The 17083-nt window shown below is 40.5% G+C and overlaps 1 protein-coding gene across 2 annotated transcripts in view; it reads left to right on the top strand.

The window, feature by feature from the left end:
* Nucleotides 1-317: 317 nt before the first annotated feature.
* The window catches only part of LOC116711596 (ethanolamine kinase 1), a 31554-nt gene continuing 14788 nt past the window's right edge, over nt 318-17083 (top strand). The window contains exons 1-6 of one of the 2 annotated variants that reach the window (XM_032550951.1): nt 318-826; nt 4879-5084; nt 6332-6484; nt 14261-14409; nt 14746-14829; nt 16793-16953. In XM_032550951.1, the coding sequence (XP_032406842.1) occupies nt 686-826; nt 4879-5084; nt 6332-6484; nt 14261-14409; nt 14746-14829; nt 16793-16953 (894 nt within the window). In that variant the 5' untranslated portion in view covers nt 318-685. Of the gene's footprint in view, nt 827-4821; nt 5085-6331; nt 6485-14260; nt 14410-14745; nt 14830-16792; nt 16954-17083 lie in introns of both variants that reach the window. The other variant, XM_032550941.1, reaches the window with a different exon arrangement.

Below are 17083 nucleotides of genomic sequence, written 5' to 3'. Positions count from 1 at the left end.
ACGCCGTGAAAATGTAGTTCGACAAATTCTTGGCTCATCCGAAGATGAACACTAAGGCATGACACGTTTTTCAGATTTTTCTTCGTATCTCTTTTAAACTATGCATTTGCTTCTTTCCTCTTTAAGTTTATGTTCTATTTTATGTTGGTCTAACAAAACAAAAAATCAAACACAAAATACACAAACAAATGTAAAATAAGTGTGTCTTGTGATGAGAGAATATGTTAAATACATTAAGGGGTATGACTACTTTTGCAAAGCACTTTCAATATTTATTTTTTTCTTTCTTCCATCTATTACTATCATTTACGGGCTAAAGTTACTTTTTTCCTATTAAATTCCGGCTGCAACCTGCTGGTTCCTGCTGCTGAACTTGACCCCATTGGTAGTTAATAAGTAAGCTCCCGCAGAGTGGCTGAAGATGCCCACAGGAGCGTTGGCCTCTGCTGCTGGGTCACACAAATGATCAGTTTCACCGACTTCCAAGTGCCACAGATGGCTCCTCTGAACCGAGTAGAGGAGTTAAATTCTGAGTTCATTTAATGCAAACTGGAACAAAATCTAAAGCTATATCCAAAGCGGCTCAGGCGAACTTTTAAGCAGGCGCGTATCTGGACACATTCCAGCTGGTGAGAGGGCAAAAGTTCTGAAGAAGTTACTGACGGGATTGTTTTCTCTGTCTGAAATGGACCCGGAACACGGAGGTTCTGGGCATCAGCTCCGCCATCTGGACGTTGCCGTTGACGAGCGTGAACCCCGGAGAGGAATCTTGGACCTTCTGAGCAAACTCCGTCCTGAGTGGAAGACACAGCACATTCAGATGAAGGTACGCCACTGGCCATATGGACTGATTTTAGTCTGTTTCCACTGGCCTCATGTGTGATTGTTGAGGTCAATCTTTTACTTTTTAACTCCAAGCTCAGGCACAGCTGACAGGAAGTGATGTAAAGAAAACAGGAGGTGATGCCCCTATTTGAAAAAACGGTACACAATGCATTGCCAACACTATCCAAAAGTAATTTATGTATATTGAAAAGGGCAAATGTAATGTTTGCTACTCCATTTGTTTAATTTGCTAATAAAAGTCAGTGAAAAGCTTATACGTGTCTTTAAAAAACAAAAACGAAAATCTGTTAACATTTTGCTTATAAATTTGTCATTGATAGGCAAAGCTAACTAAAGAGTTTAGGGTTGAGCTAACCCTAAAGTGCCAATCATAAATATTAGTTCCACTAACATAGTATAATGCCATCATGTTTAGTGGAAACTAATGCTGAAGCGCTAAATTTGTGTTCATACCTGCCAAGTGTTACAACCTAGTAAAACCTCAACATGTTGCGCTTCAGGAAGTGACTATACGTTTCAGGTTTAAAGTTGTTGGGTATTGCTCGCTAGTTTGCTGATTTTGCCTAATTAACCACAAAATGTTTCGGTCAGTGAACACGCAGGACATGAGTAGATTTTAAACAGTTTAGTATAGATCTACAGTGATAGATTCTTTCTTTTTAGGAATTATTTGCTCTTTTGAACCTTTGAGGACTGTTTTCTCCCTGACTTTGTTTACAACATTCAGATGGCCATATCTTGTTCTATGTGTTTGACAATGTTTGAAAACTTGGCATTCACACTTTCAGCCTCTAGAAATAACGCAAAATGCCTCCGGGAAGACTTGTTTCCTGTTTTGTCGTGGCCATTTACAAATGTCTCGGTTGGGTTTTTTTGTGCATATTTGTACCTTTTTATTATATCGTTTTGCATTCAAAGTGCTTTGATATCAAATCACATGTCTGGTGGCAAAATCTTGTCTTTAAATTGACAAAAGCCTTAACTTTCCCTGACTCCTTGTCAGAAATCACCGTTCAGAAAAAAGTCTGGAGAAAATCCAAGGTAACTGGACAACAAAGGCAGAATTTAGAAAGTTTTTGTGTGTGTGTGTGTGTGTGTGTGCATTTTCAAAGCATCCATTGAGGACAAGAGAACCTCATTCTGGTCCCATGTGCAAACACAAGGTCCAATCTTTCAGAGAAATAGGGTTTATGTTTGTTAGGTGACTGCACATCGACTGTGTGACCTCTCAATCTACACCGGGTCCTGGAAAGTACACAGAGGAGTAGATGCTTCCCTCCAAAGCTCAGATCACACAAGTCACTTTAATGATGTATTGTACTCGTCAGGGTAAGGTCGGACGGTTCCTGCTGTCACACCTGTGCTTTGGCATGGGCTGTGTACAGTCTGTCACAGGTGCTTTTTCAATTGGCTTCCTCTTTAGTCGCTATTTTCCTGTTCAATAATCTTGTTTATCATCTGAAAGAGAAGGAAGACTTTTAACACAATGCTGTTAATCAACTTCAGATTCAATGACTTACACACTCCTTAAAGGATAGTTACAAAAATGCTATAAACGATTCAAGAAATGTGGAAAAAAAGCAATATTAAATAAGAACATTTTTACTTTCATTAGCTTGATACAAATGCACAAAGATTTAGACAGTTACTTTCGGGGCGTAAATTGTATTTATCCATCCACTTATGATTCGTTGCAAATCTTTGTCGACATTCCATAAATGTCGACAAAACTATTTTCCAATTGCAGTGTTAGTAAGAAATTAAATTAAAATCACACATGAATAAGCTATAACTCAGCCATGGCATTAGCGCTCATCATCTATCATCCATCAGAGGAGACGTCGGCGTCTTATTCAGACGTTGGAGCAACAAGTCGCTTGTACATGGGAGCGACTATGTTTTGGGGTATTTGTAGGCGTTGGTTATACAAAAGCTATAGACTAGCTTTTTTATAACCCTAGCCCTACGGATTCAACACATAGGAGTGTTGAACACACAACTTTTTATGAACTGTTTTACATCCACAAGCTCTGGAGGAACCCGTTTACATTGTCCAAAAACCCCCCCAAAACAAGCCATCATCCTCCTATTACTTCCTATTGTCCTCCTTGTCGTTTTCGCCAATAATCAGTTTTTTTCTCAGGGTGCTTTAGAATAGCATGCCCATTGTCTCTTAAAGGCATCAACTAAAACATATTGCATCGCGTCAGTATGTTAATTGACGTGCTGCATGGCGACTCTCCCGACTTAGACGAGCTCATCATAGTTGCCTTACAGTTGATTGCGAATTGTTCCAGAGAAAGCTAAAGATCACAGCTCGAAGACAGCCGGTGTGTCTGAGTTCAAGGTCCAATTGTGGCCCTCAAATGCGCCCTTCTTTTCCCAGATTTGAAGGGCAGGTTTCACGCATCCTTCGTAGCCTACTGTTTCCCAAGATTCATTGTGGGATGAGGAGGCGGGAGATAGAGTGGGCTAATTTTGGTTTACAGTTTTAAATGTAGGTACACTAAAATTTAAGCTACAGTTTTACCAGTTTGTGTTGAGTGTCATCCCGGTAGCTAGGTGAAAGAGCACCTAGCTCTTTCACCTAGCTAGGTGAAGGGCAGGAATAACTGCCCTTGACAGTTATTCCTGTCAAGGGCAGGAATAACTCAAATGGCTAGACTGTCCGGTCTTCTTGGTGGAAGAAGGACCTGGCCTACGTCGACTGGGTAGGCAGGGTCATTCAAAGTATGTGACCCCTGAATTTGGAATCCCTACTGGCATACAATACCATCACACCTCATATTCTTGCTTCAAGCCTAAGGTCAGGGTTATAACCCTCCCTCATGTACAAAAACGCATATGGACTCAACCATCAAACTCTCCTGACTCTCTTAGCCACCCGACAAGGCAGATCTGTCCAACAGTCAGTTAAATTTCACACGGCTACTTCTCAGTGTGATGTTTTGATCCTCCTCTCCAAATGTATTCTCATAATTATTTGACAAGTATCAATTTCAGTGAATCTGATGAAACAGAAGACAGTAGACTCAAGTCTGGCAGACAAAGAAAGCACAATTACAAATGTCAAAACCAGCCCTCCCTCCATTCACCATAAATAATAGATCCGATGTCAGGGTAGCCATGTTTGTTCAGTCTACCTAGATGAGAAACTGTGTTGTGTTCGTGTCCCTTTGGAGGCTCAGAAACACTTCAGGGACCGTGGTACAGAATGAGAATCTGCTGAATGACAACAAGGAGGCAAACAGTGGTCAATGTGGTATCTTTGTGTACACAAACAGGGCAGGACAGACTGTCCTGGAACACCACTGTGCTGTGAAGAGGACACCTGTGTGCATTCCTCTGCTTGCCTTTTTTTACAAGTTTGGTTTAAACTTACTAATGTCTCTTTGCTAGAAAGTTGCATTTCTCACTAGGCTTGGAAACAAATTTGTTGCTTTCTCAATGTTTGTCTAGTTTTGTGTACAATGTTTCATTTGTATCTGTAGTTATTCAGGGTTAGTAGCCATATCATTTTAAATTATTTATGTTTCACATGACTTTCTTCTTTTTTTTTTACCCCTCCAGGGGGTCTTTTTGTGGGCTCTAGTGTCCCTTATATGACAGTGGGCTGACAGGAAACGGGGAAGGAGAGGGGGGAAGACATGCGGCAAATATTGCCGGGTCCGGGAGTCTAACCCGCGACGGCCGCGTCGAGGACTCAAGGCCTCAAAATATGGGTCACGCTAACCACTACGCCACCACGGCACACCCACATGACTTTCTTTTTAACTTTTATAAATAGTTTTCTTAAAGGAGTCATACTAAAGTGTGACTTGTTGGTTAAAGTTCAAATTTAAGATTACAGCAGCATTGTGTAACCAAAAATAATGCAATGAATGAATTCAAACAATTGTTGACTGACCATTAATATCAGTTCTTTTAGATGCACAGATTTAAACAGTCAATTTCCTGAACCTTGTTGCCCCGCAGAAATTTACAGAAGGCATTACCAACCAGCTGATTGGCTGCTACGTGGGCTCTCTCCAGGAGCCCGGTTGTGTTCTGGTGCGACTTTACGGCAGAATGACGGAGCTCTACGTGAATCGCGATCGAGAGGTGGAGATGTTCCAGGTCTTCAACGCGCATGGCTGCGGGCCCGAGATCTATTGCAGCTTCCAGAACGGCATCTGTTACGAGTTTGTCCAAGGAAATGTGCTGGAGGACGAGCTGCTGCGACAGCCGTCCATCTACAGGTTTTTGCTCTCACCCAGCGAAATCAGTCACTCTGCAGCTATACTCTCCACACAGATTATTTAAAAGAAAACAGGGTATCTCCTGGTTTTAGCAAGTCAAGTTTAAGATTTTTTAAGACCTTTTTAAAGCAAGTTTGAATTCAATTTAAGACTGAAAAATATAAATATAGGGGATGATTGGTGGATCCTGCCGGCTTGTCTGGGTTGGCAACAGAAATGAGCCAATGGCAAAGACAAACGCTGCCCAGCCAGCTGGTGATACATTTGTACATACCCACGATAGATGCAAGAACAAGCTAGCAGTTAGCTACCGACCACCTCAAGTAAAAGGCTCTGACTCTAAACAGCATCTGCATCCACATTCGTGACACACAGTTATTTAAAAGAAAGCAGCGTATCTGCAAGTTTCAACAAGTCAAATTTAAGACGTTTAATGCTAGCTTGAAAGAAATTTAAGACAAAAAGAGACATTTCCAGACACCCTGGAAACTGTTATTGTTTTCATATAAAAGATATTGGGCATTTTCAAAAAGATGAAATTATAAAAATAATGTATTGATACAGAGAAAACTCAAACGTTTGGCTAACAGAAAAGTCCTGCAAAAAAACAAATGCATGCAACATTAAATAGTCCTGCCATGACAAAATTTAAGACCTGTGATTGACGTATTCAAGACCAGCCTTAGACTTTTAAAATAGTTTTAAGACAATTTAAGGCCGTCATTTTAGGCACACAAATTTAAGACTTTTAAGTCTTTTTTAATATAGAAAATAAACATTTGCAAAAAGATGAAATCACAAAATGAAGCTGTGCTCCTGAGGGACTTTTTGCTGGTTTTGCAGCTCACTTACTTGTCATGGTGAGCAATGTTGTTTATTCCTGGCTCGTTTTATTCAATATGTCCATTACAGGCTGACACCATTACTAACAGCACAACACAGTAGGCAGGAACTGAGCCAGGGAAGGCCAAACAGCCAGGGCCACAATAGACATCCGTTCCTGGTGCTTACCCAGAAAACCTTGCGTCCTCCCAGCTAAGATGGCTCAAGAACAAAAAACCAAGTGGATGAAAGGTCACATATGCAAGGAGGCCCATTATTTTAAAAAGAAGAACAAGATAAGAACGCTAAATGGAAAGGGAGTTGTGTTTCTGCTCCGATAATGCTTGTTTGTGCAATAACAGCACCGGCCAGGGTCATCTGAGAAAATGTTTCTCTTTTTTTTTTTCTTTTTCTTTTCTCTGCAGATTGATTGCAGCCGAGATGGGAAAAATCCACTCGATCCAGCCAAAACGTGGCCAGACGACAGAGCCTCAGCTCTGGGCGAAGATGTCTCATTTTCTGACTCTGGTGAAGAGCAGCATCACCAGGAATCCAGCTGAGCAGGCGTGCACTAAAAGGTAAAGAGTGAGCCGCGTAAAAATGACCCTGAACATAAAAAAAAAACCCATCATGAACATTGATATTCAAATTACTGTAGAAGAGTGGCTGTAGAATCTTTACAAAACAAACTGTACAACATGTAAAGTGAGGTCATCCCTTGGAGCTACAAAGAAAATTCACCAAGGTTGTACATTTCCAGACATATTAAAAACAATTCGGTTTTTATCAGACAGGTGACTTGCCTTGAGAGCAAAACTGAAATTCCTTCAAAATGAAATACAGAGATGGACAGAAAACATTTCTGGTGTGGATTCATCTTTGTTTGGTTTTGTTTGGTTTCTCTGTGAATCACAACTGTTCAGTCAGGTGTGAAAACACCCTTATGCCTTTTCACATCTGTTAGTGCGGCAGACTCGGTTCGATTGGGAACCAAAGTTGTAATATCTATTACATTTTCAGCTGGTGCAGTTTGGTTTCACGCTGCGCTGTTTCAAACGAATCAAACCTTTTGAAAAACCCGTTACCCTCCTCACTTGTGGTGGCGCTGCACCAAGGAAACAACATGAAAACCTTTGAAGAAGACGCTGAACTTGAAGAAGACACAACTTCCATCTTCACAAAAACAAAAATGGTGTGGCGTCAGACTTTAGCGGTGGTAGGATTTCTCTTTTGTCTTTGGTAAAAGACCATGAGCCATTTCTCAAGCTAGCGCTGTATTTACCCAGAATGCTCTGCGCTGTAGTCCATTTCCTGCTTTTCAACCTAGCCTGGTACAAACCAGCCCCTAGTTCTATGCCTTGCACCGGGTCTACAATCTCTGCTATTGTGAAACGATTGCTTCCTGGACTCACATCACCGTTACCCAATTGTGTTCGTTGTTGTGAGGTACTCACCACAACAATGCTTCAGTTTGACGCTATGAAGCTTACCTAAAGTTGCCTGCATTGTAAGCAACTATCCTCCCTCCCTTGCGAAAAGAAGAAATGCCAAGTCGAATAAGACTGCTGTTATTGCTAAATCAATATTTGGAAGCATGACCGATATGGACTGAATATCTTCGTTCACTTCCTCCGCTGCCATTGTTAAAACTACAGGCAGACTACAATTCTAAAGCAACGCAGAAAATCCACTTCATCGTTCACGACGCCTCCTTCTGTTCGCTGATTGGCCCGGTTGAACGGAAGAAAGCCCAGACTGTGCCGTAAAGCAAGATTTGAATGAAACTCAATTGTCTAGGAAGGCAATGGCCAGGCTAACTTCAACCAAACCGAGACTTGGGTTTCTAGGCAGACCACAGCTCGCTTTTTTTGTTCTTAATCAGAGTTTGATTGCGCATTCACACCTCCCCAAACAAACCGGACTTTCTAGGCAAACAAACTAGAGTTTGATTCGATCGGACTAAACAGGGCTGGTGTGTTTTAAACATCAGCCTGCCTCAGTCGTTGATTCTTTCCAATCATTTCTTTGATAAAAACCAGTCTCAGCTTTCATCTTTAAGGAGTACTCTGTTCCTTCATCACATTCTCACATATTTAGACCTGCTAACAGGTTTCCAATCAACAGTTGTCGGGGGAAAGTTTTTCCCCGTTTTTTCTGTCCTCCAGTTTTTCATTTTGCTGAGCCAGAATTGGTCAAACAGCTGAAGCGGGGGAGTGCCTTGTAATGGCAGTGGCTTTGCATTATCTCTGACAGAGGTCATGGAAGACCCTCCAGACACTACAAAGAAACAGACACTCTGCCATGAGCTTCCTGCTAAGCTCTCCCTTATCGGTCAAACGTTCAACCTTGTTTGTGTTTTCAGCGAGGGGGCCATAAGTCCATGCAAACAAACACTGGGAGCGCATGGCTCTTCTTAGAAAGTGGGTAAGGTAGTTTACCCTAGTCTGGTAGTGGTAATACAACTGTTGAGCTGTTCAACTACAATATTTTATTATATTGTAGTGGAAGTTTATATTATATTTTATTGTATTTTATTGCTGATAATTTAAGGAAAAACCAACTCAATTAAGTTTATAGCTGTAGTTTTCAGTCCCTTTTCAATCTACTAACCCTAAAAAAACACATGCAGTAAAGTTCCATCAGAGATTTGAGAATTCAGATTTACAAACACTAAATCTATGACAGAATGTAAGCACTTTGTTTGTGCAGAGATTCTGGACCCTTGGCTATTCAGAAATGATTGCCTCCAGGAGGCGTGGACTTTGTTGAAGTTTTAAATTTTACACAACTGCTAACGTTTGGCCATGACGTCTGTAACGCGCCATTTCAATGAAGCCGGAAATTGCGTGAGCTCTAAACAACCTTGGGGGCAGACCTTGAGTCGACAACCTTGAGTCGACAATCTTCGACTCAATATTTGGCCAACACGAACTGAACAACTTTGTTCACTTCCTCCGCTGCCATTGCTAAAACTACAGGCAGACTATAATTCTAAAACAGCTCAGAAAATCTACATCATTGTTCACAACTTCTTCGTCTGTTCGCTGATTTGTCCCGGTTGAAATTAAACCAGAGAAATCCATGTCAATGGGAGAAATCCCAGACGGAGCACTGAAGGGAGATGATAATTGCGTAGGAAGGCAATGACCAGGCAGAGGTAAAACAGGCTCTGGATGTGCAAAGCTGACAGAGACAAACCCCCAAGATCCTCTAAAACAGCGGCGCCCCAGAAAGTTTACTTGGGGATGCCAGTAACCCAGGCCAGTAAAACTTTTAGGAGAGCACAGCTAAAAATGATGGGATTATTGATTTATACATTAGGCTTTACATTTATGTCTTGATTGAAAAGAAATTTACTCTATGGCTTTCTATAACCAAAATTAGTCCAAAATTGTGGTGGCCAAAGTTTGTCTTTGGGGCACCACTGCTGTAATCACAGCAAATTGTGACACTAAGTTTTTAATTTTTTTTTACTCTTAATTAATCGGAGTTTGATTGCGCATTCACTTTGCAGGACTCTATTGCATAAAATCACAATATATTGCATGGACTTGTCACAATAAATCAATTAATCACCTAATAAATTAAAACAAACTCAGTAATTTTCATTTGCATGATTTGTTCAGCAAACGTATTGTGACAGGCCTAATAATGCATTCATGTTTGAGGTTGTCATGTGGCAAAATATGAAAAAGTTTGAGGTTTGGATTCTTTTGGATTCCAAACTAGTAGAGAGTTTTGGTCAACTTGAGTATATCTAATACTTATTTAGTTTCCTCCAATTAAACACTGTTATGTTTTTCTCCAGTTTCTTTTCTGTCTGTTGCAGATTTTCAAACCAAACTCTGTAGCTTGAACATCCTACAGAAAGGGTAGGGTCATGTGAGAGAGTATAAGCTGCACCGCACGTCGAGGCCCAATAGATGGTGCTGTGTCGTGACACATTTCCATGACTTCACGCAGTTGAAGCGCCGCTCGCCAGCAGAGACACTCGAACGATCTGAAGACGATGAATGATGAGGACGTAAACCGGAGGACAGTTGGTGGGGGAATTGCAGCAAAAAAAGAACATTTAAGAAAATGAGATATTATTTATATAGGATCGTTTGCATTTAAAACCAGAGCGCGCCTGTTTGGATAATTACTGGCCTCTTCAGAGACGAAGATACGAGACAGAGGCCGAAACACAGCGAGGGGGATTGGGGGAAGAAAAAAAAAAAAGGTTCTTAAAATTTGCATCAGAGAAACTTTTGGTACTCGAGAGTGTATCCAAGTGCAGATATGAATGTGGTCTTCAGATGAGTCGGTAAAAGGCAGAGGGAGCTGCAGGAAGAGGCTGCACCTGCAGAGGAGGTCTTCAGCTCTCAAGCCACCCGCTGTGTGAAGAGGGGGAGGAAGAGGAGGAGGAGGAAGAGAGAGAAAGAGGCTGCAGCAGCTGCATGGTTCCGAGAGAGAGAAAGAAAGAAAGAAAGGGAGAGCAAAGAAAGAAAAGCGATGGAAAGCATGAGTGGAACCTCTTTCTCTCCCAAAAGGGCCCCCCTGCTGGGTCGCCCATTTGTGCTCCTGTACTCCTCATGGAAACCGCAAAAAAAAGAAGAAGAGAGAAAAAATTAACAAAAAATCTGCAGTTCATGGCTCCTGTTTGAAATCGTATGTAAATAAGGCCCAGCCATAATGAAGCGCCAGAGGAGGAAATTCCACTAATTACTTTACAGAGGCTTGACAGGGAGCAGGAGGCGAACGCACTCGACGCGCTCGGCGTTTCATGAGCAGAGAAAAGGAGAGGAAAAAGATCTGATGGCAAGGCGTCAGGTCTCGCCCATTTAAAAAGTCGACGAGGGTCTTTTCATTTTGGTTTTTTTTTTTCCCAATCCGACCGTTCGTGGGCGCTCCCGCGACAAAAAAAAAAGTCACGTTGGTTTCGGGGGATGAGTTGAAAAGGAATCAGTGGTGATTCACTATTCAATTCATATTAGAGAGGATATGGATGAATTGTGTGTGTCGCTCGGGGGCGGGGGGAGAGAGACTGTTCTCACAAAGTCAGATTTTGTAGGCAAGTAAATGTGATTAAGCACTCGATTCTGAACTTGGAGCTAATAAAAAGGAAGAACATTTTGATTAGTTTAGAGTCAGCTTTGAATAAAAGTATCTCTTGAAGTTTTTTGCAGCTTTTGGAGGAATTAAAACTGATATCAGGTTGATAGCTGCAGTAACTTATTATATATATATATATATATATATATATATATATATATATATCCTTTTTTACATATTTGTTAAAACTAATGATGTCATGACAGTTTGATATGAGACAGATAATCTGTCAATAGATCGATCTCTTGAACCTACTATACTTCCTGAGATACTGTTGCTGTCTGAAAAAATGAACGGCTCCCGACCAAAAACAACCAATCAGGGCCAGGAGGTGGATCTTAGTGCTGTCAATCATCTTCACTTACTCGCTGCTCAATGTGCTAATGGTGCAAATGCAACTTATCCACCATCATTGGTGGCTATGCTAACTAGCCTTAGCATTCACAAGCGGCTATGCTAGCTGCAGCATAGCACAGGGTGATTGACCGCGCTAAGACCCGCCTCCTGGCTCTGATTGGTTGTTTCTAGTTAGGGCTGGGAGAAGCCGAGGAGGCCAACTACTTTTCTTTTCACAGATTGTCTCATTCCATATTGTCGCGACATGATGACAGTTTCATCATGTCGTGCTGCTTTAAGTAAAACTAACAAAATAACAAAATCTGAAGTTGATAAAAATGGTAATTAAAGGGGAAAAACTGTAACTGAAACAATATTGTGTGTTTATAAAACCTACTAGCCTACAAGTGGACTGATGTGAAATCGTTTTTTTTCTTTCCCGCAAATTACGACTCTAGCGTAAACCTGGTGGCACTTGAGCTCGTCCGCAAAAATGGCAACGGCAACAAAGTTGGGAGAAAACACCAGTCAGTTGGTTGTTCTGCAATAATTGAAAACCTTTTCTAAAAATGGTGTCTTCTGTTGAGTATTCATTACCCCTGTGAATGTCTACATATAATCACAATACAGTACTTTGGCCTTTTTGAATTCTGCACCTAAAAATGCAGTATGAAAAAACAAAGTACAATAACTCATAGAAACTTAACTGAAACTAAACAATACTTAGCTAATACGTACTAACAAAAACTAGCAAACCCTAAAATCTAACCGGATGAGTCGGACATAAAGTCATAACCAAATAAAACTGAACTATAACCCTGATCTGAACACAATATCGCTCTGACATTTCCTTCATCTTAGTCTAACAGGATGACTTATTTAGTATGTGTAGGTGGATTTGTATATAAAAAAAGCAGAACCTCAGTGTCAGCATCATAAACAAAGCAAGGCTCTTTTCGCTTTTATTGCGTTCCTCGCAGGCCGCACTAAATCACGTCCGTAAGTGTGTATAATACCGCAAGAGTCTGTTTGTCCCTCTTTGGATAAATAGGTAGTGTTTAAATAACACTGCTAGGAGCTCCGTCTTGTCCAGGCAGACAGAGGGACGGCAAGCAAAAATGAAAAAGGATCGGCTTGTGACGCTTTAAGAAGCTGCAGTGATCAACAGAGGGGGAAGAAGACGGGATGTTTGACCTCTTGCCGAGTCGTGCTGGTTTACAAACACGTTGTTGAAGTGAAGAGTCGGAGACGTCAGGGCTGTGGTCCGATTTTCCACCGGTTCCTCACCTCTGGGTTTAACGCCATTCCACAAATTCTTCCTAGAATTATCACCAGAGATATACTGTTCGCAATCTTCAGATATCCAGTTTTTATTACAGATTTTAGCCATTTTGTTTGTCTTTTGGAACTAAAAACGTGTGAACCAAACATGGTGAAGCTGCTTTAATTTTTTTATGCTAAAGCAATTTGGAACAAACTTCCAGAAAACGACAAAACTGCTGAAACATCAACTTCAGTTAAATTAAGGCTAAAAACCCGCCTGTTTAGATCATTCATCACAAGCAGATGGATGAATCACATCTGCCTGTGATGTTGCATTGATCAATGTTTTTGAAATACATTTACTTGATGATTTTAGATTTATGACCTGAACCCGACCCGAAATTTAGGCCGGGTTCAGGTCAAGCAGTAAAATCTTAATTAAAATATTCTGTCGAGTTTACTTTGGACTCTGGCCTATCATTAAAGTGAATTAGTTGGGTGGGATCATTATGCATATTGGCTTATTTGCTTGATGATTTTGATGATCGCATTTGACAAACCGGAAAGTTTGTTGCTTCTGTCATATTTGGTGATGTTTTTAAGGTGTAAAGCATTTTGAACTGCCTTTGACTTGTGTAGAAGAAGAAGTAAGAACTTTTATATTTGTTTATTTCTTCCGCCTTAAATCATATTTTTCGGATTATAAGCCGCTAGATTTTGTCCACGCTTTGAACCAAGCGGCTTACAGCCCGGTGCGGCTTTTCCGTGGATTTTTCTTCAACCACCAGGGGGCGCTTTAGCGGGAAGCGAATCATTGGAAATCAAAGAAGAAAGTGCTGGTTTTCATTTAGGACAAGCACATGCTAGCAGCAGGCACGACGGAGAAATGTTTTCAAACTCATACCACCTCATCATGGAAACGACATGAAGAAGTTCATATGATGCAGCTTTGAAGTTGAAGGCTGTCGATCTGGTAGTACAGGAGGGAAATAGAGCCGCTGCATGTATGCTCGGCCTGAACGAGTCCATGGTTCGGTGTCGGAGACGGAGGGCTGCGTCCTTAATAGCAGATTTATTAAGGACACAGCCCTCTGCGTCCAGCTTACATGAATGTTTTCCTGTCTTTCCCATTTTGAGACGTGGCTTTTGTGTCACATCCTACTCAAACCTCAGGGGAACAAAATGTAACATTTTACCAAAAATAATAAGTTACCTCAGCTTTCTTTTAAAGAATATATATATATATATATATATATATATATATATATATATATATATATATATATATATATATATATATATATATATATATATATATAAAAGCATTTGATGTTTTTACTGTGTTTAATAATTATCTTAATTGAATTACTTCAATAAACTGAATTTATTTTTAAGCTAATTGTGTATGTTTATTGGGTTGTGCTGTAGTGGCGCCGGTGTTAAGCACAACCCACATAAGGAGGCCTTAGTCCTCGACATGGCCGTCGCAGGTTCGATTCCGGGCCTGGCAACCTTTGCCGCATGTCTTCCCCTTCTCTCATTACCCACTTTCCTGTTAATTAACTATCAAATAAAAGCCACTAAAGCCAATAAAACCTTTTTTTTAAAAATTGTGTATGTTTATCATATTTTCATAGAACATGTGATTTATCCGGTTATAGCTCCTTGCCTCTTCGAGACGTGCCGAGCTACGAGGTCCTGTTGGAGGAGATGGAGTCGCTGAAGAGACACCTCTCCCAGACGGACTCGCCCACCGTCCTCTGCCACAACGACCTTCTCACAAAAAACATCATCTACAACTGTCAAGAAGGTGAGGAGACCCTCAGATGAGATAGCATGAGAAGTGATACGTTTGTTGTTGTATGTTACTAACCCTTCCAGCATCAAAAATCACAAAAATCCCCAACAAACATCAAATCAAATCAAATGGAATTTATCCTCTACAATCACATTTTTGTAGCAATTTTTCTAGTTTTTCATTCGTCACACAATGTCTGCAAAGCTACTCGAAGTGGCTCCGGAGAGACGTGCTGCTACTTTGACCTCTTTGCTTTGAGTAAAATACCACAAAGGTTGTCGGTTGTTAGTCCACACGGTCGAGCTGTTTGTCAGGTTGTCACGGTAACCCTTCCCCCCCCCCCATCAGGGTCGGTGAAATTCATCGACTACGAGTACGCTGACTACAACTACCAGGCCTTCGACATCGGGAATCACTTCAATGAGTTTGCTGGTAGGTCTGAGTGGGTTTTTCCACACATTAGCACAATAACTCCACTCTGTGATTCACGCAGTGAGCAACTCGTATGTACAGAATGTAACGTATGAAATCATTTCCCGTCTGTTTCTGTCGGGGTTTTTTAGGAAACAGGTGGATTCAGTACGACTTTCAGTTTCTCTATTAGCCCCCTGAGATGTTCAGCTTTCAGATTCTTTATTTGTGATGGTCAGAATGCATACATGTTCATATAATAAAGTGTAGTCCAACCGTTACAAAAAATTATTTTGGGTTGAAAGTTATTACCAGGTGGAAGGAAAACTGGCCAAAAATGTTTAAATGTGGGCTTCGTTCTGTGACGAATGCTGAGATAGAATGTTAAAAAGAAAACTCGTAGAAGAATTTAGGTATTTCTTTTAATATATTTAGATATTTAATATTCTTTATTCGAGACTTTTCTCTGGTTGTAAGGCGCAGAGAGAAATGGAGCTCCTCTCCTGTCTCATCCAGTGCTGGCTACTAAATTTTCCTTTCAAAACACAGAAACGCTCTGAAAAACACAAAGAGTCACGTTGTGGAAACTAAAGGAGCATCATCCAATCATCCTAAACCTTCAGGCTCTACTGTAACAACAGATTAGTATCACCTTTTAATTTGAGTTAACTAGACAAAGAACTGAAAGCAAAATTATATCCTGCACTATGAGCGCTGCTAAGCAAACATTAAACGGTGAGGACATTCCCTTTTGCTTAAGTGTGTGAATTAGAATAAAATAAAAACTGAGATGAAGGTTGACATTATGATGATGAAAATGTCATATTTTGGTATCAGCAGAAATAACTTTTAGCCTATTTGTTATGTCAGGCTGTACACTTCTGTTTACATTTTGTTGTGTGTTTATACCATGAAACCAGAGTATTTTTTTCTCAAGGTTATTATCCTGTGAAAATCAACACATGCCTATTTTCAGTCACAGAAGAATTTATATGGAAACTCTTGTCTCATTTAAGTCATCCACTTCTTTTAATCCAGACAGTGGCACGCCCAGAATATTTTCACCCTGGTGCCCAGACCAGGGCAGTAACGTGCTACGTTTTGGGGAAATTGTAGTCAGCGATTTTACAGAAGAGCCAATCGATTCGACACGTTAAACTCTTAATGAACTGTGTGATGCTGTGGGAGCTCTGGATGGAGCCAGCTGCACATTGTCAGAAAAAGACAACAAAAACAAACCATCATCTTCCTACTTCCCACTTCCTGCCGCCTTCTTTGTCGTTTTTGCCAGTAGCAACATCTGGCTGTTGATCACGTGACTCATGTGATGTGAAAAACCACGTCATCGTAGCACAAAAACTTTTTCTTGAAATTGCCGCATTTCCATTAAGTGAATTTATTTCGTAATTTTAATTGAATTTTAAATAGAATTTTATTTCGTTATGTTTAATGGAAAAGTATCTAATATAGCCATTACATTTAGGTTTATTAACCCTGGGTGACTATGGTTAAAAAATGTCACTTATTTCATGTATATATATCTATATATATATATCTATCTATCTATATATATATATATATATATATATATATATATATATATATATATATATATATATAGACTCCCTTTTCCCCCACTAGGGGTCGCCACTGAATCCAGATACACTGCATCTAAAGAAACGTGAGGAAAAGATTAAGGTATTTTTTGCAACATCTGTTCCCAGATTGCTCTCTGAATTGGACACCTTCTTTCAAACTGTTTGCTAAGTACAAATAGATAATCATTGCCTGTATGGTGACTTTATGTACGATGAATTATTTAAAGAATATATCCAGTTGTCTTCCACACATAATATGTGAAGTAAATGTCATTTTTAACCTATTTCAAAGTAAACTGGCTCCGTTGGAAGTCTGAAAACCTTCTAATTAAGCTGACAGTAACTTCAGCTTGTCGTGTGTGGGTGTGTGTGTGTTGTGTCCAAAGGTGTGACTGACGTCGACTACAGCCTGTACCCGAGCCGGGAGCTGCAGAGGGACTGGCTGACCGCCTACCTGGAGAGCTACAAGCGCAGCACGGGCCTCAACGTCACGGTTACGGACGAAGAAGTCACGAAGCTCTACGTTGAAGTCTGCAAATTCTCTCTTGTAAGTCAGAATTATAGCACAAGCTAAGCACGTTGTGAGACACGTTGGAGAAATTTTAAAAGTCATCTTCTGTTTTTTTTTTTAAAGTTTTCCTTTCCTTCTGTTTAGTTTATAGTTCTGGGCAAATTCA

The sequence above is a fragment of the Xiphophorus hellerii genome, chromosome 2 (assembly GCF_003331165.1).
Source record: "Xiphophorus hellerii strain 12219 chromosome 2, Xiphophorus_hellerii-4.1, whole genome shotgun sequence".
Taxonomy (NCBI): Eukaryota; Metazoa; Chordata; class Actinopteri; order Cyprinodontiformes; family Poeciliidae; genus Xiphophorus; species Xiphophorus hellerii.
Note: the sequence above shows the minus strand (reverse complement) of the source record. Positions and strands in the feature narration are given on the sequence as shown.